Source organism: Dromiciops gliroides, chromosome 6, assembly GCF_019393635.1.
Source record: "Dromiciops gliroides isolate mDroGli1 chromosome 6, mDroGli1.pri, whole genome shotgun sequence".
NCBI classification, from domain to species: domain Eukaryota; kingdom Metazoa; phylum Chordata; class Mammalia; order Microbiotheria; family Microbiotheriidae; genus Dromiciops; species Dromiciops gliroides.
The window spans coordinates 87479265-87504999 of NC_057866.1; the positions used below are offsets into that span (position 1 = coordinate 87479265).

General features: G+C 37.9%; 1 protein-coding gene across 1 annotated transcript in view; it reads right to left on the reverse strand.

The window, feature by feature from the left end:
• C6H4orf50 (chromosome 6 C4orf50 homolog) overlaps nucleotides 1-25735 on the reverse strand; it is a 172429-nt gene that overhangs the window by 38860 nt on the left and 107834 nt on the right. The window contains 2 exon segments of the mRNA XM_043969797.1: nucleotides 15766-15948; nucleotides 17787-17840. Coding sequence (XP_043825732.1) covers nucleotides 15766-15948; nucleotides 17787-17840 — 237 coding nt within the window.

A 25735-nucleotide genomic window follows, 5' to 3' on the forward strand; every position in this document is an offset into this window, starting at 1 on the left:
TGTTTCTTTTGGGGACTTAGTTTCCTTTTATGTGAAAGGAAAGTGGGGGGAAAAGGAGAGTTTTTAGAATTATTTATTATATTATTTACAGGGTTCCTTCCAGTTTTAAATCTGCTGAACCTATGACTACTTATATATGCCCTGCTTGTGTTTTCTGCCTATGAAACAGATCTCTTCTCTCAGTCTTCTAAAATTGGGTTTCTATGACAACTCACATGTGACCTGCATTTGTAAGAGATTTAAAAAAAATAAGGAATCTTAACTATGTAAATGCACTTGTTCTGGGGAGAAGAAACTTTAAAAATGAGGATACCAAACCTTTTTTAGTATTTCTCCTTCTTTCAGATGATTTTTAATTCTTTCATTTATTTTAATAATTTCTCATATAATCCTTACTACCTCATGAGAGAAGTGCTGTAATTATCATTATGTCCATTTCACAGTTTGGAATGCTGAGGCTCAGAGAGATTCAATGGTTTGTCTAAATCCAGACAAAGAGCTGATGGCAGAACTGAAATGGAAGCCTCTATCTCTTGTTCAGTTTCTTTGACACTGTTACTGTCATCTGCCCAGGTGTTTAAATCCTGTCATTTACTATAAAGAGAATTGTTGGGGCGTATCAATAAGGGAATGAAAGACATGGACTGATACAGAGGCACAAGCAGTTTTCTCTTTACTGAATCTATGGATAATAAGTAAGATGATAAAAATAATGTATTTTACAATTTAAAAATAGACATGTATTAAAACAACAAGATGTTTGTAAATCTAAATAAATGTTTCTCAAAGAATTTTCCATGGAATTTGGAAAATTATTTTTTTGTTTGTTTGTTTGTTTGTGAAGCAATTGGGGTTAAGTGACTTGCCCAGGGTCACACAGCTAGTAAGTGCCATGTCAAGTGTCTGAGACTGGATTTAAACTCAGGTCTTCCTGACTCCAGGACCAGTGCTCTATCCACTGTATCACCTAGCTGCCCCTCAATTTGGAAAATTCTTACAGAAATTAGGATTGTAGTACATTTCAAGGCATGAGGATGTTAGTATCTTTGAACATAGTAGAAAAGTAATCAGTTTTCTCCAACTTATGATTTACTTGGGCACGTCAGTGTTCAACAATAGAGCAATATTTTATTATGTCTATAGGCAGGACATGTTAGCACTGTGGCCCTCACCTTCCTCATCTCTAAAGGTGAACTTTGGGCTAGAAGACTTCTAAGGTCTATTTCAGTTCTCAAACTCTCTCATTCATTTCTTTATGTCTTGTTTTTGTTTCTGTTTTTTGTTTTTTGGTGGGTTTTTGGGGTGTTTTTTTTGTTTTTGATTTTTTGTTGTCATTTCCAGTGTACTTACACTCACATTAATAGAGTCTTGAGGAAGAAACAGCTACACACTCTAGTGGAAAAGGGTCTGCAGCCATTGATCATTATTAAGTAATTCTGGGTTATAAAGAAGTCAATCAGAACATTCTCCTGAGGGTGGTTATTGGTTAAAAAGGCATGACTAGGAAACCAGTCCCTGGGAACATAGAATATGGTGTGTCCAAAGGGTTGGATGTCATTGGAAACTTAGTCTTCTGGTTGAGAGAAAGTCATTAGAGAATTCATGGGAGCTGAGCCATTAATCAGTTCTTGTATTCATGAGTGTGTTCAAAAGTGGATCACCAGAGTGTTTGGTGAACAATGACTTAGGGGACAGGGGGAGAGTGTAGGACTGGGGCAACAGGTAGAGGTAGGTTCCCCATGCTCCAAAACTACTCAGCAAAACTCTTTTCACATTAGGACTTTGTGCCTTCCCCATTCCAGTCTCTGGAGACAAATGATGAAAGATTTTTGATGTGAGAGATTAGGATATTTTTTCACATTGGTACAAGAAGTTCACTCCATGCTTAATCAATAGGAGTCTTTCTACAAAAGAGACTTAGCAAAGACTTCCAAGTGACTCTTCTTTACTAACAAGAATCTGAGCCTGGGATAACCAAAGGGGAGAGAACTTCAATGCCTATTATCAAGTTTTGGGGTAGAAGAAAGTAACTCAGAAGTCTTCCAAATTTAAGGAAAGTGTGTAACTTGGAATGAGGTAATCCCATAAGGACCTCTATAGAGGGAATGGACCAAGATGAAGTTGGAAGTGTTTTTGTTAGCACCTGTAGCAAATTGACAAAGTGAAAGAGATGAAGATGAAAGACCGTATATTAGGCAATTCCTTGGAAGAGTAAAAGACTAATTCTGAGACAAAAAGGGAAAAAGAGTAGCCAAAGAAGGAAGTAGAAAAGAAGAGAGAAAGTGAGAAAAGAGACAATAGCTAAGTAGTCAGGCAGAAAGAAAAGAAAAAAAAAACCTCTAAAAGATTTGGGATCTTCCAAAGGAAAAACAGTTGCTGAAAGTCCAAGAGTTGAGGGAAAAGAACTATCATAGTATGGAAAAAGAGGCCCCCTATGAATGCACTAAATGTGGGAAAATTTTCATCCAGCATGAATTTTAAAAAGTGCACTATGGTTGGGTAGAAGGGTGCACCAGTTGCTTCCCTACTCACCATGGTGCATCCACATACATAGCCCCAGGCCTCAGGAAGGAAGCAGAAAAAAAGGAAAGGAGAGACTACCCATGAACCCCGAAAGGGAAAGGAATCACAGTGCTCTCACAGATGCTGATAACTACTATAATTACCCTCTGGACAATAAGTGATTATTCTCCTGATTCTGGAAATCAGTAGAATACACATGGCTAGGAAATTGACTGTAGGCCTGTAGAGTGAACAGGGAACAGTGTGGACAGGCAATGTTGTGATCAGAGTGACCAGAGGTCCTGGAAACAGTGAGAGACAGTGAGTCAGGGCATTAGTGAGTATTTCACAGGCAGATCCTTGGAGGGTTGATTTGGCCCATTGGGTGAACCATGATTTGTGGAACTCGGGAGAATGGAGGAACAGAGTAACATTCAGAAGTAGGAGCCTCCAGGCTCTTGAGATTGTGCACCATAGTATCACCATCCCCACCCCCACAACTAGTTCAGCATCTAGGGGCAATGAGAAGAGAGCCCTAGCAAACATTACATCTAAATGGTATGGTCTTGAATCTTTGGTTGTCTATGCCTGGAAATAAAAGAGCACATGGTGGTAGAAGAGGAGGTTCCCTAGTGGACTTGGAATTTAGAGAGGACTGAAAAATAGTGGGAGTGCTAATGAGTTTGCAACACTGAGGTCCTTTCCATTGCTGAAATTTTTTCCCAAGTCTCTTATATTTCGACCCTTCCAAGTTTCTATACAGTTGATCTTAGACTGGTGTTTCTCTCAATTCAGAAAAGTAAACAAAAGAGGGAAGGAAAGAACAAGACTAAAAACAGACCTTTAAAATTAACTAGTCATTAAGCATTTATAAAGTACCTACAACCCTGAGTATTGATACAATCTCTTCCTCAAAGAGCTCATATATAGAAAGAAAAATGATTGCAACAGAAAACTGCCCCATGAACAAAGCACTCATATTGGTAGTAAACATTTTTAAATGTTTATTGAATGGAATGGGATGGAATTACTAATTGAATATCAGGACATCAGAATTACCACAGGGGGTTGGCCCTCTTCCCCATCTTGCCTGGATAGTATTTTATCTTTGAAATAAACAGCACAGGATTCAATGAAGGACACCAAGATTATCCTTCCTGACATGAAAAGAAGTTGTTTGAGATGCTCCCTAGCCAAACTGGTTGCTCTTATAATAGCTTTATAACACCAATATGATACTTTAATGCATCTGTGATGTAATTTATGGATACTCAACCAATCAAGATCATAAATCATCGATGGCATTCCATCCTATGTGATTCTTGTCCATCGCCTTCTATAAAACCTGAAGTTTAGAAGGCTTGAATGTTAATCCTGCCTCTCACATTTCTAGCTTTAGGTCCAGTGCTTTTCCACTAAGGTTCTTCCTTGATAATGAACCCAGGATGGCACCATTATACTGAGTAGAAAAATGCAATTAGCAGATTTTCCAGGCAGACCTTCAGCTCTATGATAAGCTTCCCTTCCTCATCTTCCCTTTTGTATGCACACAACCTTACCCTCTTGCTACTGCAGGTACATAGACAACCTGCTACTTTCTCAAAGTTCAAGAGTTCAAGATAATAAAAAGTCAACCTTACTTCTGCATCAATTGGGATTTGTTGGTTTCTTTGTTTAATGGGAAGAAACCCTAGATAGTATATGGAATAAGAGAAAGGCAGTGTTTACATTAGCCCCAAGGTCAAATGTTTTTTTTTCCCCCAAAGGGGAATTTAGCTTTCTCTAAAGCTAAGCTCTGTGGGTTGTTTTTCTTTGTTTGTTTGGTCTTGTCCTCTCAAGTTTGTTTGTTTTGCTCTGCTACCATCATAGGATTTAAAAGTCCTGAAAGTCCTACATGTTTTTTAGGTATTAACATTTTAAACTGCACTAAGACTTTTAGGACACACTTAAAACCATCTAGGTGGCATAGTGGGTAGACTGCTGAACTTGGAATCAGGAAGACTTTAGTTCAAATCTAGCCTCAGCCACTTAGTAGCTGAGTGACTCTAAATCACTTAACTTCATCTAGCCTCAGTTTCCCCATCTGTAAAACAAGGATGATAATAACACCCACTTTCCTGGGTTATTGTGAGGATCAAAATGCTTTACAAACCTCAATGTTATATAAGTGCTAGTACTTAACTCCTATTTCATCTATTTTCTCATTTTGCTGCTGAGGAACCCAAGTTCCCCCACAGAAGTCATTTTCTCAAGTTCCTAAAGACAGTAAGCAGAAGAACTGGGGTAGAATGTTAGTTTTGGAAGTGGCCTTGGAACATATATTCTCCTGGCTGGAAGGGACTGTAGAATGTTGAATGTTAGAACTCAGATGAAATTTGGAGACCATCTAGTCCAGTCTCCTCAATTTATAGATGAGGAATATAAAGGAGCATTTACAGACTGGGCTCAGAGAAAGTGTGACATGAACCCAGATTCCCAACTGCCAGTATAATGATTTCTCTACTTGACAATAAATACATTGCCCCAGTTTCATAAATTCCTGCATACATAGCTGCCTCATTCCCTTATCTTACTTTCCTTCCCTTTGGTTCTCCATCCAGGTGAATAAAACCTAAGGATAACAGATATTTTCTAATCAAATGATTCTCAGAATATTTTCCTTTGGTGATTACACAGGGGACCTTGGCAAGGGGTGTATTGTTGTATTTGACTCGCTGTGACCCTGTAGTTCATAGCACACCAATATTGTCCCTAGGGTTTTCTTGCAAAGATACTAGAGTGCTTTTCTATTTCCTTTTCCAGTGGATTAAGGGAAAAGGAGGTTAAGTGACTTGCCCAGGGTCACATGGCTAGTAAGTACCCGAGGCTAAATTTGAACTCAGGTCTTCCTGACTCTGTTCCACCCATTCCCAGGCCACTGAGCCACCTCACTGATTCCTAGCGAGGGGTCTGTTGGCAAATATTTAACAATCAGGTTATAGTTTTATTGAGGGGGGTGGGGTACACTCAAGTCAATGTGCATTATTAATCTTTTCCATATTACTTTCTTAAGTCTAGACAATCAACAAAACAAATAAACAAAAAAGCCCTGATTTGTAGCATTACATAATTTCTGAAGTGTAAAAGCTCACACTGGAATTTTAACAATAGACTCTTGAACTGTTTGAAGTGGATCCAATACCCAATACTCTGGTTTGAGCCCAAACTGAATATTAAGTTCCAAGACCAAGACACATTCCTATTTAAATCAGTTTTCTCTCTAGCCCTTTGTCAGACAGTATCGGATTCACAAGGAAATAGGCAATGTCATCAATGTCCTTTTAGACATAGTTCTGTGTGTAATTCAAAGGAAGAACCATTAAACCTGGGAAATGGAAGGAGCTCAGCAATTATTTAATCTAATTCCCTTTATTGTAAAGCACATGGGACACAACTCACTTGGTATCAATGGAAAGAATGGAAGTAAGTTTAAATGCAAACCTGCAATGAAATGGACAAATTTCTATTTTGCAATTCAGTAACTGCAAATCAATAGAATAAATTGGAGTTCAGAATATCCTCAGAACACTCTGAATGATGGCTACAGGGATGCAATTGAAATGGCCAAGCAATTAATTAAATCAATCCTGTCTAATTGAAGAGTTCCCAGGAACACCATGTTAGAGCCACAATGAACCTTAGAGTCATTTTCTTCAATTCCTTCAATTTCCATTTTCGTTTTACAAAGTCCTTCCACACCTATTCTCATTTCATCTTCAACAACCTTGGAAGGTAGATAAGGAAATGGAGATTCAGAAATATTTTCTAGGATCATGCAGATATGAGGAAAGCCAGGGTTCAAGCTTAAGTCTTCTCACATTGGCAGATGCTCTTTGCACTACAACAAAGCAGCCTGAATTGAATTAAATCCCACTTGTTTTCTCTCTTATAAATGTACAAATGCCCTGTAGCATTGTATATCTGTTAATGCTCTTTCTTCAGTGTTGCCCTAAGGCTTTTCTTAAAAATAGCAAAACACTTTAATAATTGGGGGGAAAGTACTAAATTTATGTGGTTTGTGGAACCTTTCTTAGTCTCTAAGTAGATATATGCCCCCAGGCACTGGAAGGTTCATGCTTTCAGAAGCACACAGACAAGTCGAAAGGTTAACTTCAATGTGATTGATTGCAGACTGACTCTTAGAAAAAGCCTAGTTGGATCAACATAAGGGATATTTGTATCAATTCCGTAAAATAACATACTCTGAAACAACAACAACAAAATACCTATAAAACTAAACTACATGTCTTAAAGACTCTTATGTGTTCTGCACCAATTCTACCTAACCTGTTCTATCATTTTTCTCCAACACATGACCTTTGAAGAACTTACCAGGTCCAACCCTCTCCTTTACAGGTGGAAAAACTAAGGTGCGGAGAAGAGGCATCTATTTTTAGTGGAAAGAATCCTCGATTTAGGAGGGTGGGCTTTTATGCTGGGTTCCACTGATTATTATTCCTGTGAGGAGGCCAATTACCTTGATTCCTCTGAACTTTCATTTCATCATCTGTAAAATAGGGTGAATAATACTTACAGTATCTTTCTCCCAGGGTTTTGGGAGGAAAGAGTTTTGTGAACCACAAAGCACTATTTTTGTTTGCATCATTATTAATAAGGAGTTACAAAGTACTAATTAAGTAGGTCAGAGGAGAAAAAGCTGAATTCTAGCTAGAGTAGATCAGAGTACTTTCTGTTGAGAAGGTGACATTGGAGGTGGGACTTGGGCAATGCACAGGATAGCAAATGGCAGAGATATCAAGGAGGGAATTTCAGGCATAGGGAATGGTATAATTACAGGTGTGAATGGAAAGTATGAAGAGTGTCCAGGGAGATGGAGAGTAGCCTGATTTGCAATTTCTGTTTCTCTTCGAGTCATTTCCCATTGAACTTTGATGATGCCACTTCTTAAAAACTGACTTGGTTTTCCCTCTAGAGACACTGCTAATTAATTGACTAAAACTAGGACTCAGAGTTAGATGGATAGAGAGATATAGATATAAGTATATACCTCTGTTTATCCATACATATTATATACATAGTACATATACAGTTATATGCATATATGTGCATACATGTGTATATGTGTGTATGCAATATGTACATACATGTATGCACACATGTACATGCATATATACATACAATATGCATGTATACATATATACACATCGGTGCTGTGTATAGTATATATGTAGAAAGAGGCATATGCTTATATATTATATGTATACATACACATATATGATATAATATATAATATAGCATGTGTATATGTTATATATAGCATGTGTGTATATAATATGGTATGTGTATATATATGTGTAGTGTGTGTGTGTATAAATACACAAATCCATGTTATATCCTCTAGTAAAATGTAAACTCCTTGAGGGTAGGGATTGTTTCATTTTCACTGGCTGTTTCTCTTTCCTAGAATGTTCATCTCAACATGCTTAGCCTCCTTCACAACTAAGCTCAAATCCCATTTTCTGTAGGAATCCTTTCCTGGTCTCATCCTCGTTCCTTCCTTCCTTCCTTCACATCTCTCCCCATGATAATTGACTCTGAGGTTACCATCCATTTAAACTAAATGTATGTGTCTTATACATACAAAATTATTTTCATAATGTCTCCCTCCTGCATTAAAATCAGAGCTTATGGATGGCAAGGGTCATGTTTCTGTCTTCCTTTGTATCCCTGGTGCCCACAGTACATAGTACTGGTACATAGTAAACTCTTAAATACTTGTAGAATAACTGAATGATTTTAGTCTCTGTATGACAAGCAGTGTCTGACTTAGCAATCAACAAGAACTTGTGGTACAACTCCCTAATTGTACAGATCAGGAAATTGAAGCCCACAGAGGGTAAATCATTTATCCAAAGTTTATACACACACACACACATACATATACATACATACATACATATATATACTACATACACACATATATATAATAAATTTCAGTTGGAGTTTAGTGAAAATAAAGATATATATATTTCTGTTTGGAATTTTATTTTCTAAATTATATGTAAAAACAAATTTTGACATCAATTTTTTAAAACTTTGTGTTCCAACTTCTCTTCCTTCCTCCCTCCCCACCCCCCCACCCCAGAACTCAAGCAATCCAATATAAGTTATATATGAGTAGTCATGTAAAACATCTCCACATTAGCCAGGTTGTTAAAGAAAACAGACAAAAACAAAACTTCAGATTAAGGAACTATATAAAAAATTATGCTTCAATCTGTTTTCAGATACCATCAGTTCTTTCTCTGTAGATGGATCGCAATTTTCATAAGTCCTTCAGTGTTAAAGTGGTTCATATAATATACATATACATACTTACATATACATATACACACACACACACATATATATCTCGGTGTATATATACACACATATACACACACACATGCATATACATATATGTATCTCTGTGTGTGTGTGTGTGTGTGTGTGTGTGTGTGTGTGTGTGTGTGTGTAAAGTGAAAAAGTAGTAGAATCAGGATTGGAATCTATGTCTCCTGCCCTCCCCACCCCTAATCTAATGTTCTTTCCACGACCCCAAGCTTTCTGACTCTGAGAGATAGGCACAATGCTTTTTTGATATATAATCCTCCATTTCATTTACTGGAGTCTATTAGCTCAGTTACTGGCTCTCTTCAGTTCCTCATTTCTATTTATTTCCTCTGCATTGGGGAACCCCAAACTTAGCTGCTTTTAGTTGCTGCATTTACTGTATGAAACCACAAAGAACTCTCCAAGTGCCTGTGATTTAACCACAGGGGTTAGGTATGGAATATTACTTTTAAAAGCCACATTCCTAGAACTAACTCCTTCCTCTACCTCAGGGATTCTTAACTGAAGGTCCCCAAGGGATCCATAGATAGATTTCAGGGGGTCTGTGAACCTAATTGGTACAGCTAGGTGACTCCCCAGAGTCAGAAAGTTGTTCAGTTGTGTCCCAGACTCTTCATAGCTCCTTGGACCAAAATATGCCACTTCTATCCCTGGGATTTTCTTTGCAAAAACACTGGAGTGCTTTGTCATTTCCTTCTTCAGTGTATTAAGGCAAACAGAGGTTAAGTGACTTGCCAAGGGTCACACAGCTAATAAGTGTCTGAGGTCAGATTTGAACTCAGGTCTTCCTGACTCCAGGCCCAGCATTCTATCCACTCAACCAACTAGCTGTCAGAAAGAGCTGAGTTCAAATATGGACTCAGACACTTACTAGCTGTATGACCCTGGGCAAGTCACTTAGGCTCTGTCTGCCTCTGTTTTTTTCAACTATAAAATGAGGATAATAAATAGCACCTCCTCCCAGTGTTGTCGTAAAGATAAAATATGATAATATGTATGAAATACCTTGAAAACCTTAAAAACATGATAGAAATGCTAGCTGTTATTATTATTATTACTATGATAAAAAAATATATATCTTTAGAGTTCAGGGTGGAATCAAGATGGCAGAGGAAAGGCAGTAAACACTCAGACTTCCTGACACAATTGCTCCAAAAAAGAAAACAAAACAAAAAAGCCCTCCAAATGCAGCAGAAGCCGCCCCCCCCCCGCCCCGCCCTCAAAAGAAAGACAGATTATTTTCCAGCCTTTCTCTGAATCAGCTGCAGTGCTGGCATCTTCTGGAACTAAGATCATGGTCTGGTGAGAGGGCTAAATGGCTGACTCGGGTGGGGGGGAATCTACAGGGGTGAATGTAATTGTTAAGGGGGGATTTGGATGTCCTACCCCAGCTGGGAACCAGGAAGAAAACTTGAGCAGTGGTGGCCCAGGTGAGGGAGGGGTGCAGGTTCCTGAGCTAGCAACCATGGCACATAAAGTTTTGCTGCCTGGTTTATGGGCAAGTTGGGCTGGGGTTATCTATGGAACAGAGAAAGGGCCAGGTGAGTGAACAAACTGCCTCTCATTAAATTATAACACCTAGGGTCCCCTGAAGCTTGGGACATTATATCCTGGAAGCAGGACCCCACACTAAGAAGGAGTTAAAACTCAAGTGAAAGATGGGCAGGATGAGCAAGCAGAGAAAATTGTGAACCATAGAAAGCTTCTTTAGTGACAAGGAAGATCAAGGTGTACCCTCAGAAGAGGATAGCAACCTCAGGGCCCCTAAATCTAAAGCTTCCAAGAAAAATATGAATTGGTCTTAAGCCATGGAAGCACTCAAAAGGGACTTTGAAGATAATGTTAGAGAGGTAAAGGAAAAAATGGAAAGAGAAATGAGGGTGATGCAGGAAAGACATGAGAAAAATTCAACAGCTTGAAAAGACAAGATACAAAAAAAAGGAGACACAAAAGCTTTCTGACAAAAATAATTGCTTAAGAATTATGATTGAACAAACGTAAGCTAGTGACCTTATGAGAAACCAAGACACAGTAAAGCAAATTCAAATGAATGAAAAAATAGAGGGCAATGTGAAACATCTCCTTGGAAAAACAGCTGACCTAGAAAATAAATCTAGGAGAGATAATTTGAAAATCATTGGACTACCTGAAAACCATGACCAAAACAAGAGCTTAGGGACCATCCTCCAAGAGATTGTGAGGGAAAATTGCCCTGATATTCTAGAAGCAGAAGCTAAAATAAAAATTGAAAGAATCCACCAATCACCTCCTGAAAGAGATCCCAAAAGGAAAACCTCCAGGAATATTATAGCCAAATTCCAGAACTCCCAGGTCAAGGAGAAAATATTGCAAGCAGCTAGGAAAAAGGAATTCAAATACTGTGGAGCTCCAATAAGGATAAAGCAAGATCTAGCAGCTTCTACAGTAAAGGACCGGAGGGCATGGAATATGATATTCCAGAGGGCAAAGGAACTAGTACTACAGCCAAAAATCACGTACCCAGCAAAACTGTATATAAGCTTTCAGAAGAAAAAATGGAACTTCAATGAAAAAGAGGACTTGCATGCATTTGTGATGAAAAGACCTGAACTGAATAGAAAATTTGACTTTCAAATACAAGAGCCTGGAGAATAATAAAAAGGTAAACAAGAAAAAGAAATCATGAGGGACATTAAAAGATTAAACTGTTTACAGACATACGTGAGAAAATAATACTTCCAAATCATAAGAACTTTTTCAGCAAGGACTAGACAGAGGACACAGGTCTGAAATGAATATGAAGGGATGGTATTTGTAAAGTATTTATTTTTTGTGTATCCTTGTTCTTTGTGGAGCAAACAAGGTGGGTTGTCTGGTGTAAGGGGCCAGATTTGGGCTCTGGGCCTCCTGGACCCAGGGCTGGTGCTTTGTCCACTGTGCCATCTAGCTAACCCATGATGACATCTTTAAGATAGGGAGTAGGAGGAATAGACTGGGGGAGGGGGGAGGGGAGAGGAGGAATGGGGAGAAGTAGCTCACAGGAAGGAAACAAGGAAAAAGCCTCTGGAGGGGAGGGGAAGAGGGAGAGTAACTGAACTTCACTATCATCAGAATTGGCTCAAAGGGGCAATAACATGCATACTCAAGTGGGTATAGTAATATATTTTTGCCCTGAGGAAAAGTGGGAGGAGAAGGAGATGGGGGCAGTGGGGAGAAGAGGGGAAGGAGGGAAGGGAAGGTTGGGGAAGGGAGTTGTAAAAAGCGAAATGCTTTACAGGAAGGTGTAGATGCTCGGCATAACACCACAGGTATGACATATATTGAATTGATTGATTTCATAGGGAGAGTTGAGGAGGGAGGGAGGAAGAAAAATTTAGAAAACAGAATTAGCTCAAAGGCCATAACTTCATCAGAGTGGGTTAAAGGAGGGAATAACACACACACACACAATTGGGAGGAGTAATCTATTTAACCCTTCAGGAAAGTAGGAAGGGAAGAGGATAAGGAGGGAAGGGTGAATGAACAGAAGGTAGAGTGGGGGAGGGGGCAGTCAGTAGCAAAACACTTATGAGGAAGATTAGGGCAAAATAAGGTAGACAATAGAATATATATCATAGGAAGGGAATGGGATGGAGGGAAATAGTTATGTTGATTGACGACAATGTCAAAATATATGGTACCTACTCTGCTGGGCTATTGTTAAGAAAATTCTCTGTCAAGTTCAAGGTACTATATAAAAATTATGATGAACAGGATGCTATTAGAAAAACCTGGAAAGACCCACATAACCTGAAGCAGAGAGAAATGTACTGTATACTAAATAATAGCATTAGTGTAAGATGATCACTGAGAAGCTCGTGGTTATTTTCAGCAAGGCAATGATCCAATATAACTCTGAAGAAACAGACTGAAACACATTTTTTTTTGACAATTCCTTAAAATGAGGTTTTGTTTTTATCTGTTTCCACTTGAAACCTAGATAAGGTAGAATTGTTATCCATGAATATTCATGTATAATTTATGTTGAATTGTTTGAGTTCTTAGGGTGGGTGTGGGAGGGGAGAGAAGAGGAGAAGTTGGAAAACAAAGGGTTTTTTGTGTTTCTTTTTTTTTTTTAAAGTGAGGCAATTGTGGTTAAGTGACTTGCCCAGGGTCACACAGCTGGTAAGTGTTAAGTGTCTGAGGCCTGATTTGAACTCAGGTACTCCTGACTCCAGGGCCCATGCTCTATCCATTGCGCCATCTAGCTGCCCCAGAACACAAAGTTTTAAAGGCATAGTCCAGTAGCTCCATTTTGAAAAACTGGGATAATTAACTTTTTGTCTCCCGTGGTTTTGATTTATATTTCCTTTTCCCTAATCTAATGAAGACTGAATAAAAGGAAATAAACATCTAAAAAACAAATAAAATAAATATCATGGGAAGGAATAGGATGGAAGGAAACAGTTCTGATGATTGATTATAATGGCAAAACATATGGTACCTACTTTGCTGGGCTATTGTGAAGAAAATTCTTTTTCAAGTTTAAGGTACTATATAAAAGTTATGATGATCAGAATGCTATCAGAAAAACCTGGAAAGACCTACATGATCTGAAGCAGAGTGAAATGTCCTGTATACAAAATAATAGCAATAGTGTAAGATGAACTGCTGTGCAGGATGTGATTATTTTCAGCAATGCAATGAACCAATTTAACTCTGAAGAACTTAGGATAATTACAATCCATCTACAGAGAAAGAACTGATGGTATCTGGAAACAGATTGAAGCATAATTTTTTATATATAGTTCCTTAATCTGAAGTTTTACGTTGGTCTCTTTTCTTTCACAACCTGGCTAATGTGGAGATGTTTTGCAAGACTACTTATATATAACTTACATTGAAATGCTTGAGTTCTGGGGTTGGGGGGTGGGGAGGGAGGGAGGAAGAGAAGTTGGAACACAAAGTTTAAAAAAATTGATGTCAAAATTTGTTTTTACATATAATTTGGAAAATAAAATTCTAAACATATATATATGTATACTTATCTATATCTATCTATCTATCCATATATCTTTATTTTCACAAAACTCCAACTGAAATTTAGCTTTTCCTTCAATTGTGAATGTAGGTAATAATCACAATTTTGAAAAAGAGCCCAAAGGCTTCACCACAATTCCAAAATGGTCAAGAATCCTTCCTTTGGGTAGTCAAACCATCTCTAATAAGATATAGCCAAATATAATAAAAGGAACACAGGCTTAGGAGTCACGAGACTCAAATTCTAAGCCCTGATATCCACCGGTTAACTCCAGGACCTTAAGTGACTTCATCTCTGTGCCTGTTTCTTTATCTGTAAAGTTAGTATAATAATAACTACACTCACTGCCTGCCTGACAGAGAAGATGTGAGGCTCAAATGCTTTAAGAGTTCCCCAGAATTATGACATGTCAGAACTTGGAGTAACCTTAGGGACCACTTAGTAGAAGCCCTTGGTTTTATAGGTCCAGACACTAAAGCCCACAGAGATAAATACTTTACTCGAGCTTAAAAATTTAGTGAGTGTTTGAGCTGGAACTAAAAACCAAGCTTCCTACACTTTCATCCCATATTCTTTCTGCTTGACTCTAGCGCCTTTCCCCTTCAGCTTTAAGGAAATGATTAGACCTTTGCATCTCTAAGGCTCTTCCTAGTTCTGAAATTCTCAGATCTTTTCTAGCACTAACACTGTTATTAGATGAAGTATTTTGATATTTCCCATTAGATCTTGCCAAATACTTCATGTTCCATACCTGCCCTTCCAGTTCTAACAGTCATTTTCATTTCTTGTCTGCTACGTGCTAAGGTCCCTTCTGATTCTCAGATCCCACATTGCATTTTTCAAGGTCCTTTCTAATGCTAATATTTCATGTCCAGTTATTTTAATTTATGACAATAATTATAATAATGGAATCTTGTCAAAAGCCTGTGGCAAATCAGCCCAAGTGAAAGTCACGGGGAGAAGAATCAGACATTTTTGTCACCACATATATAGATATGATTAATCTGAATTTATGATTATTGTGGAAGAAACCTTGGAGAGCATTTAGTCCAACCCTTTCATTTTACAGATGAGAAAACTGAGGCCTGGGGAAATGGAATGGTTGGTTTGAGGTCACACAGGGAATAGAAGAAAGGGGCAGGGGAAGGAATTTAACCGAATCTCTCTGACTCCAGTATCAGTCCAATTTCTCCTGTTCCACATTGAAACCAAATATTTGGATACATGATTGAATTTTTCCCTTTTCTTCTTTATATTTGATAATAAAACCAAACTGACATTCCTTTCTTTGGACATTTAGCAGAATATTTACTGGAGAAAGAGTTAGAAAATCTGGGCTTGAGTGTCCTTTCAGTTATCTACAAGCCATGAAATCTTGGGTGAGCCATTAAATCGCTTCCCGTCTCCTCATCTGTTAAGCCAGGATAACAACACTTGCCCTGCTGACCCTTCAAGGTTGTCATGAGAGACAAATAGATGAAGGATATGAAAGGGCTTTGTAACTCTGAAGTGATATATAAATGGGCGCTGTTCTCAATACATTACAAGGTCTAGTTCTGACCTCTTCAACCATCTGAATGCTAATGGTAAGTTGAGAATGGGAAAACATTATTCTGAACAATTAAGGGTCATGATTGTAAACATTTTATTATTAAAGTATATCCTCATTAAGGGAAGAGAAAATCAGAAATCTTTAGTTATGAAATTCCCTTGATGCCTCCGTCCCTCTGCAGGGAATTTGCTTTTACATTTCAGAAAATAAAAGGTCTCATGAAGATACCATGGGAAGAAAGCAAACAAAAGCCTATTGTCATAACACATGTGCCAAACATGCATCCATCCAGTGGCTTGGATCACATGATGACCATTACCTCAGGAGAGCTGCTACCCCAGGCTTGCTCATCAGGGGAGATTCTGCATCCAGATGATGAAGTGCCTTTGTTTGCGTGGTGATTAAATTCAATGTGCACCTTCTCTGAAACTAAACCACCAGTCCCCACAGTCTGTACACTGATGCTAAAGGGAACTGAGAGGTCGAGGTTCTCCAGCAGGGTCTAAAAAGAAGAGATTTTGCATACATATTATATTAATTTATTTTTAAAATATTTTATTTTTTCCAATCACATATAAAATATTTAACATTCTTTTTTTTTTTTAGTTTTTGTTTCAAATTTTCTCCCTCCCTTCCTTTTCTCCCTTCCTTATTGAGAAAAGCAATTTGATAAAGGTTATACATATGCAGTCATGCAAAACATATTTCCATATTAATCATTCTGTGAAAGAAAACATAGACCACCCCCCAAAAAAAAACAACAAGAAAAACATTTGCTTTGTTTTGCATTCACAATCATTGGTTCTTTCTCTGGAGGTGGATAGCATTTTCCATCACGAGTCCTTCAGAATTGTCTTAGATCATTGTATTTCCAAGAATAGATAAGTCATTTAAGTTGATTATCATGCTGATACTGTTTACCGTGTTCTCTTGGGTCTGCTCACTTCACTTGGATCAGCTCATGTAAATCTTTCCAGGTTTTTCTGAAAGCATCCTGCTTGCCATTTCTTATAGCACAATAGTATTCCATATTCTATTAATTAAAGTAGAAGAGGGTGCAGCTAGGTGTCACAATGGATAAAGCACCTGCCCTGGATTCAGGAGGACCTGAATTCAAATCTGACCTCAGATACTTCACACTTACTAGCTGTGTGACCCTGGGCAAGTCACTTAACCCTCATTGCCCCACAAAAAAAGACACTTAAAGTATAAGACACATTCATGGTACCTTTACTATAGAACACTTAGAAAATACAGGTATTATATTTGACCCCTAAACTATTTGGAACAAAGAGAACATGCTGCCTTAATTTTACTCTTTCAAATGTTTTGCTACTTATTACTACTGTAACCTTGTGTTAGTCACTTCATCAGGAACTTTAAAGGTCATCTAGTCAAACTCCCTCATTTTACACAATGCTACATGTATGACTTGGCCAAGGTCACACAGGTTAACAAAGAGAAGATACAAGATTTGAATTGTCATGTTTAGTCAACTTGTCTGAAGTTGTGGAGTCTCCAAGTTCCACAATCTACATATCACCATGGTGTTTTTATTGGTCTACTCATCTATAGAATATATGAGATGGGCTCTAAAGTCCCTTATGGCTTAAAATCTATCATGCCATCATCATAGGATTCCTTGCTCATATAGTTAGAATGCAGAAGACTGATGCAGTAGAAAGATCACTGGATATTGAGAAAGAGTTACTAGATTCCAATCCTACCTCGGGCATTCATTACCCAGCTGACTTTAGACACATTTCCTCCCCTCTCCAGATCTAAATTTCCTCCCCTCTCCTGACCTAAATTTCCTCAGCTGTAAAATGAGGGGATTAGACTGAATAAACCTAATATTTTACAATTCTAGATGATCAGACAGATAGGTCACACAGCTAGTTAAAGTATCTATCTCAATTGCTTTTGTACAAAGGAGCAGAACAATCAGTAGACCACAGTAGTTTTAAGTTCTCTTCTTTAAAAAGGGAAGCAGAATCATGAGGCCTAATTAGGAGATCAACATTCTTTGTAGTGAAAAGGACACAGAAGACCTGAGTTCCAATGCTCCCCTTGCTACTGATATACTTTTCTGGGTAAGTCATTTAACATCTTTGAGCTCAGTTGCCTCATTTGTAAATTGGAGATAAAACCTGATCCACCTGTCTCACAGAGGTGTAGTAAGTCATATGGTGCTTCACAAATAATGTGTCACATTTATAAAATGATTTTAAGGTTTACAATGTCACTTCCTCACTATTGCTATCTTTAGAAATACTATATAATGCAGAACGTGAAGGTTGGCTTATGAATATAGAAGTTTCACATTACAAGCCTACTTACCTTAGTACAAGCTGAACTCACAAGGTACTTATGAAACTCTCCATCAATATAGATCTATGGCATAAGATGAAATATGAAGAGTCAAAATTCTCCACTTAATTAGAAATGTACCAAAATGAAGTTAAAATCATCACAATTGAAAATACAAGTACATTAAAAGGTAATGGGGATACAGATTTTAAAACCACCAATACTGTTTCATGAACATTTAATTAGAAGATAAAAAAATATGCATGCCTGTTCTTGACTAAGATTGACATAATTATAAAATGTTTCCCTACTTCCTCTCCACACTAGATAAAGAGTCAAAGTATAGGATTAAACAGTTTTCAGAAGGAATGATGTAATTGATCAATAACCATATAAAAATTCTCCAAATCACTAATAGAAAAAATGAAAAACATCTCTGAGGATTCAACTTACACTCATAAAGGTGGCAACAATAATAACATATTGAAACAGTCAATGTAGGAAATAGGAAGGTAAGTACACCAATGTACTTTTGGTGGTGCTACAAATTGGTTTAACCTTTTCTGGGAAACATTTTGGAATTGGGAGAAAAAACATTAGGTTATTTACACCCTTTGACCAGCAATATCAATCTATGGCCTAGATCAATCAGAGAGAGAAAAATCCTATATTATATCAAATAGTAGCCTTTGTGGTAGCAAAAAACTGTGGGAATTAAATGGGTTCCCAGCAATTTAAAAAGGACTACTAGAACTCAGATTTCTTGATTCTTTTTGAAACCTCTTTCCATTGTATTCAACTACTTCTCCACTTATACTACTAGGATTTGAAAATATTATTTATTCAATAGCAGACCCATAATAACAACAATAGATTAACTACCTTTTCACAGTTTCCTAAGTATTTTCCTTAGAACAACCGTATGAGGTAGGCAATGAAAATATTACCCCATTTTATTGGTAGTCTAAATGACTAGTGTAACCTAATAAGTTGAAGAGCTGGATGAGAAAGCCAGGGATTTTCTAATTCTAGGTCAAACACTCTTTGTACTCTACCTACTACTTCAAGGTAACCATGTACCTTCTCTGTATGCTCCAGTGCTGCCCATGAATATCTGATACCTTAAAACACAGAAATAAAATGAACCTAAATACTCATATGGATCTATCATCAATGTGGGTATTCTCTAAATAACACAGACCAAACTATACATTCCTGTTCATCTGTGTAACTTGTCCATGTCCTCTTGTAATCTTTTTGTCAACAGCTCTAAAACTCCAGGTGTCTTTTCATTTCCCTCCAGTTGATACTCATTTTCTCTTTTTCAGAGACTACTGTGTTCCATGTCTTGCCTTACATAATTGCAAGACATAATCGGTTATATTAGCATGGTATTAATCAATGTTGAACAATTCTTTGGTGGAAGAGAAGAAAGTCATTTCTAGGAAAATGTTTTCCCCTATTTTTGATTATTTTTAGAAATTCAAATATTTCCATGTTATTATTACAGTTTAGGCTTTGTGCAACTTTCATTAATATTTTAATTATTTCTTCTGCTGCTGCTGCTACAACTCATACTTTGATAGATCTGCAAACTCACTGAGATGGTCACTCCTTCCAGTGCTGCTGATCACAACCTGTCCACACCTGCTTATCATGTATAATGCTTGTCCAGGTCCTCCCAAAAACCTGACACTGGGGTCTCATTCAATATGCTTGGGGCTTTCCTACAGGTCTCTTGATTTTACATCTTTATCGACAGAATACAGAAGCTCTAAAGCAGTTGTCCCTCACTCCTGCTGATAGGTTCACCTCCTTTTCTACTCATATATACATACACACAATATATGTGTGTGTGTGTGTGCGTGTATGTATCTTTTAGATGACTTCTGAGGCACAGTTCTCTAATGCTAATAAGCTGTAGCCAATTTGTGCCCACAGTGTCTCTTTATTTGGAAAATACGTGCTTTCTTTCAAAATGCCAAGTTCAATATCCACACGATAAAACAAGAAAAATGCTGGTTGTTTATCACTGTTACTCTCATTGTTGTTGCTGTGGCTCTTGTTTCAGGGAGAAGTTTGAAATTATTCCAATTGCTATGTAAAGTCTGATAATATGATGGTGAATATGATCATAAGAATAGCTAGCATTTACTATGTGCCAGGCACTGTGCTAAGCACTTTACAGGTATGATCTCATTTGATCCTCACAACAAATGTAGAAGGCAGGTGTTCTTATTATCCATATTTTATAATGAGGAACTTGAGGCAAACAGAGGTGAAATGATTTGCCTTGGGTCACATAGCTAATATGTTTCTGAGCCTAGATTGAGGTCTTCCCAACTCCAAAACTGGCACTCTATTCACTGATCCACCTAGCTGCTGCCCAAGGAGGAAATGGTCCTGCCTTGATGTATTAAAGGAAGGGTAATTTCCCAAATGTATTCAACACTTTCTCTTCCTGATATGCAGTTCTAGTCCCTGTACATCATCTATTGGCAATATCTAACAGATGAGTTACGTGGGCTTTTCAATCAAATGTATGCTGGAGTCTAAACACTAGACATTATTTTTGTTGTTGTTGTTGTTGTTGTTGTTGTTGTTGTTTTTTGCGGGGCAATGAGGGTAAAGTGACTTGCCCAGGGTCACACAGCTAGTAAGTGTCAAGTGTCTGAGGCCGGATTTGAACTCAGGTACTCCTGAATCCAGGGCTGGTGCTTTATCCACTGCACCACCTAGCTGCCCCTAACACTAGACATTCTTTATCCATTTGGTTTTCCTTGTGTGGGTGAATAGTTAGGACAAACTCCCTTGAATAATTATGCATCTTATTTCAGAAGCTCTGCCACCTTCCATGGTTTAATGTAATCAGAAAACTTATCCGCAAACAGAAACACCTGGAGAACCTCACCAAATTCAGGGAATACCTTCTTGAATTTGATTCTGCAATGATCATCCACCATGACAGTGTCAAGAAGCTTTGGCCACCAATAGAGGGTCAATGATCAAAATTATCTTTGTTCTTACACCTTCCAAGAAATGTGATATGGTTTTAACATATGCACTGAAGACATATTGTTGGAGGAGACCTTTTAAGGTAGGCTCTTGCTCCAAAGAATCAAATACTTATTTTGAGATGTCAAACAATAAATACAATGCATTTCCTAAACCTTTCACTCTATTGTGGGTATGAAGATATATTTGCCATGAAATAATTTGTAAAAGATTTTGTTTCATTCTCATTTTTCGTCAACAATCCCTCAAAGTAATAAATGGCTAAATCCTATAAAGAATTTCTAGTGATAGGAAAGCAAAAGGCTGGGTGGGTAGTTCCTCATATTTTCTTGATTGATTTTTTTTGGTTGCAATAATATCTATTTGTTTTCTGTTTGGTATCCTTAACTCTCTCAGATATCTTCAGCATTGATCTTCCTATCCCCTTAAAATTGTGTCATCTCCTCTATGAACTTCCTCTGGGGAAATGTTAATCTGATTCAGCTGTACTTCCCTTTGACTTTATTAGTGATATCTCTGCTTCTTAAAAAAAAGCAACAAATTGGGAACTATGTTGTGAGAATACAAATATAGGAACATCATTGTTACTCTGAAGAAACTATTACATTACAGAAATAATGACAAATCTTATCTAGTATTTACTGGTTTGTTGTTTACTTTTCTGATGATTTGTAATTCATGAAAATGCTAATTTCTTTTTCTATATTTCCTCTTTCACTTTATCCAGAGGCCAACATAGGGGAAAAGTGGCTAGAAAACAGTGAAGAAGAAGGAGAAGGAGAAGAAGAAGAAGGAGAAGAAGAAGAAGAAGAAGAAGAAGAAGAAGAAGAAGAAGAAGAAGAAGAAAAGAAGAAGAGGCATCTAGGTGGTATAGTGAATAAAGCACTGGCCCTGGATTCAGGAGGACCTGGGTTCAAATCTGGCCTCAGACACTTGACACTTACTAGCTATTTGACCCTGGGCAAGTCACTTAACCCTCAGTAGCCTGAAAAAAAAAATCTAATGGAATAAGTAGACTGCAAGTTCAATAACAGTCAATGTGAAATGGCAGTTTAAAAAAGATATTGAAATATTAATCTGCATTAAGAACAATTATTATTACTAAATGATACTTTAAATGTATATTATACTTTAAAATTTACAAATTACTTTAAATATATTATTATGATGAGCAGGGACTGGGTTTTGCTTTTTTTTTTTTTTGTATGCCTAGTGCTTAGCACAATGCCTGCCACTAAATGTTTATTGACTGACAACCATGTCAAGAAAGGTAATGGTCCCCATCCTTTCCATGGCCAGACCACATCTGAAGTATTTTCTACTACTTAATACACTGTATTTCAGGCATTGACACCCTGTAACAAGTCCAAAGAAGGGTTGCAAGAATGAGGGTTAGGGGTAGAACAAGTTTGAAGAACAGCTCCTGTCATGTATGGATCAGTTTAATGTACCAGGGATATTTATCCAGGGAAACAGAAGACATAGATTGGGGCACGGTTTCTCTCTCCAGGTATGTGAACGGTTCTTCTACCTCCAAATATCATGTTGAAAGGGGATTTTGCTCACATTATTTGGCTCCAGAGGACATAACCTGACCAGTGAGTAAGCATTGTAGAGAGAAACATTACACCTCTCCATAAGGAAAAACTTTCCAAGAGTTAGAGCTAGCCAATAGTGAAATGAACTGTTTCATGATTCTCTGAATTCTCCATCACTGGGGGAATTTAAATAGAAGTTAGATAGTCATGGCCTGAGGATGCAGTATGGGTAATTCTTGTTCAGGCAAGAGTGAGTGCCCTTTGAGGCCTCTCACATCTCTAATTCTAAGAAGTTTCAAATAGCCCCAGGTGACCCTTAAGGTGACATTGGCCTCCCCTACTCTGTGACTACACCGGAACAGGGAGAACTAAATTCTAGTTCATAGAGAGAATGGGGAAACAGCTAACAGGTTGAGGCCTTATTTGCATTTTCAGGCTGTACCTGTGGATATTAACATAAGAAGACCATAACTTAAATGTCCTCTTGATAGAATAGGCCAGTTACTATTTCTAGAATTCATCATAGTTCTAGACTCATTCTCCCTCCACATACCATTTCCTATATCTAGAATGGTCTCTCTTCCTACCTTTCACCCAGTCTCCTTTCTGATGAAATTCTACCCTTCTTTTTTCTTTCTTTTTTCTTTTTTTGGTGAGGTAATTGGGATTAAGTGACTTGCCCAGGGTCACACAGCTAGTAAGTGTTAAGTATCTGAGGCTGGATTTAACCTCAGGTCCTCCTGAATCCAGGGCTGATGCTCTATCCATTGTGCAACCTAGCTGCCCTACCCTTCTTTTAAGATTCTGCTTCAACATGACTTCCTTCAAAAATTTTGATCCAGGAAGTAACCACACCTTTTGACAGAACCATGGAAACAGAAAAAAAAAAATAAAGCCAGAAGCTGTCCTGTTATTTTTGAGTTGGTTCAGTTGTGCCCGACTCTTAGTGATTCCATTTGGGATTTTTGTGAGAGATATTGAAGTGCTTTGCCATTTTCTTCTCCAGCTTATTTTATAGATGAGGAAAATCAGGCAAACAGGCTTAAGTGACTTGCCCAGGGTCACACAGCTGATAAGTGTCTGAGGCCAGATTTGAACTCAGGTCTTCCTGACTCCAGGCCTGGCTCTCTATTCACTATGCTACCTCACTGCCCAGGAGATATCTTAAAGATCAACAATTTCAATACCCCTTGTTAATAAATATTTGTTTCCTGATTGATTGATAGATGAAGAGACTCAGAAAAAAGAAAAGACTGACGTCAGATCACACAGAAAGTAAGAAGCAGATCTAGGATTTGGACTCCTAAATCTACTGCTGTTTGTTCAGTTCCTTGAGCTGATTTCTTGTAATGCTTTGTACTCACTCTAGGTTTTCTTTACATTAAAAATTTGATACTGTAACTGTATATCTGTCTTATCCCTTTTGCTAGACTAAAAAGCTGTTTAAGGACAGCTCAGTATCAGCCACAGAGCCAATCACAGAGGCTTGCATATATGTAACAATTGGAATGATGCCACCTGCTGGAGACTTACTGTAGAAAAGCTCCGCCTTGAGGAGAAGGCCTCTGAGGGCAAGCCATGTGGTCAGAGTTCTTAGGGTCAGGAAGTGACATTTGCTCGTGGGTACTGTCTATCAAGGCTACCAGCCAATCAACTTGAGGAGCCTCTCATTTCTGGGAGGAGGACACGAAGTAGGAAGCAGATGCTGGCAGAGGGGTTCTGTCTCTTTGGTTTCTGACCTCACCATGGTGGGTCAGATGATAGGGTCTCTTAGAAATAGTTAGATTTTTACCTTTCTCTCTGATCCTAATGCTCTTTAATAAATACTTAAACACTTAAATACTCTTGCTAAAGCTTATAATTTATTGGCGAACACTCATTAGATTTTAGAGAGTATAGCTAGAATTTTCATCCCTTACATATATTAGGTGTTTAATATATGTTATTGAATTGAAATAGGAACTGGATGTGCTTAAATTAAACATTTTTTCCCCTTACCATTCTTTTTTTTTTTAGTTCAATAGAGTAATTTAATGATGATTGTTGTTAATATGTTATTGTCTGTTAAACACTTTGAAGTCTTTTCGTTGTGTGCTGAAATCATTAAATTGCTTTGGGTTTGGCTCTAATTATTTGTGAAAATTTCTCCTATCTGAGCAACCCCAATGAATTCCTAGATATGGTGGCCATCTAAGGGAGTGTTCAAGCCTACCCAGGAGAATTGATTAATTTTCAAACAGCCAACACAGAAAGAGTAGGAGCCAGTATGCAATAGTTTACTCAGGGGAACAGACTAGCTGATTAGGGGATGCAGGAGAGATTTTCTTGCTGGCTGAGATCCACACCACAGGCATCATTCACATTACTGACACTAAGAGGCATCTGGAGGGATCAGGAAATCAATCACAGAATCATGGGATCTCAGAGTAGGAAGAGACCTCAGAGGCTTTCTAGTTGAACCTACACATTTTTGTCACTGTATCCCCAGTGTTCAGTACAGCATATTGTATGTACTTAATAAATGATGGCCGCATTGAACAAGAAATCGATTTACAACAGAACTAGGCAAGCATTCAATATTTGCTTGAAGGTCTTCAGTGATTGGGAATTTACCACCTTTTCATTGTGATTCCCATTTTATTTTTGGATAACTCCAAATTTCCTTCTGCAAAATGAAAGATGAACTATCTCTGTAAATTTTAGTATCTCTTAAGGCCTTCTTTATCATCAGCTGTTCTTTGTGAAAAGAATCTTAAAGAAACACTGTCACTTTCATTTAGACCAAACTGAACTTTGATTGGTTTTCAGTAGCAAGAAGTGGGGGAAAAGAGTCAACATCTTGATATCTTGAATGCAGTTACATTGTAGGGGAAGTGAGAAAGTTTCTACTTTTCAATCTTTGAAAGATTATATTGCTCTCTCTTTTTCCTCCCTCTGTTCTTCCTTCTTTGCTTCCTTTCTTTCCCTTCTAACCCTTTTTCCTTTCTTTCCTTCCTGCTTTCTTTCCTAAATATTTTTCCTTCATAACACCTTCCTCTCTTTTCCTTTCCTGTCCTTTCTCTTCCTTCATACCCAATTCTCCTTCCTAGTTTTCCTTCCTTCCTTCCTTCCTTCCTTCCTTCCTTCCTTCCTTCCTTCCTTCCTTCCTTCCTTCCTTCCTTCCTTCCTTCCTTCCTTCCTTCCCTCCTTCCTTCCTTCCTTCCTTCCCCTCCCATTTCCCTTGCTGACCCTCTTTCCTTCCTTCTTTCCTTCCCTTCTTCCTAACTCTCCTCATTTTATGAAAAACTGGGGTCTACAGAGCTTAAGTGACTTACTTGAGGTCAATCAGGGAGTATCAGAGGCAGGATTCAAATACAGGTAGATGCCCTGACTCCAAGTCCAGCATACTTTCCACACTACTAAACCGAATCTCCATATAAATTCAAT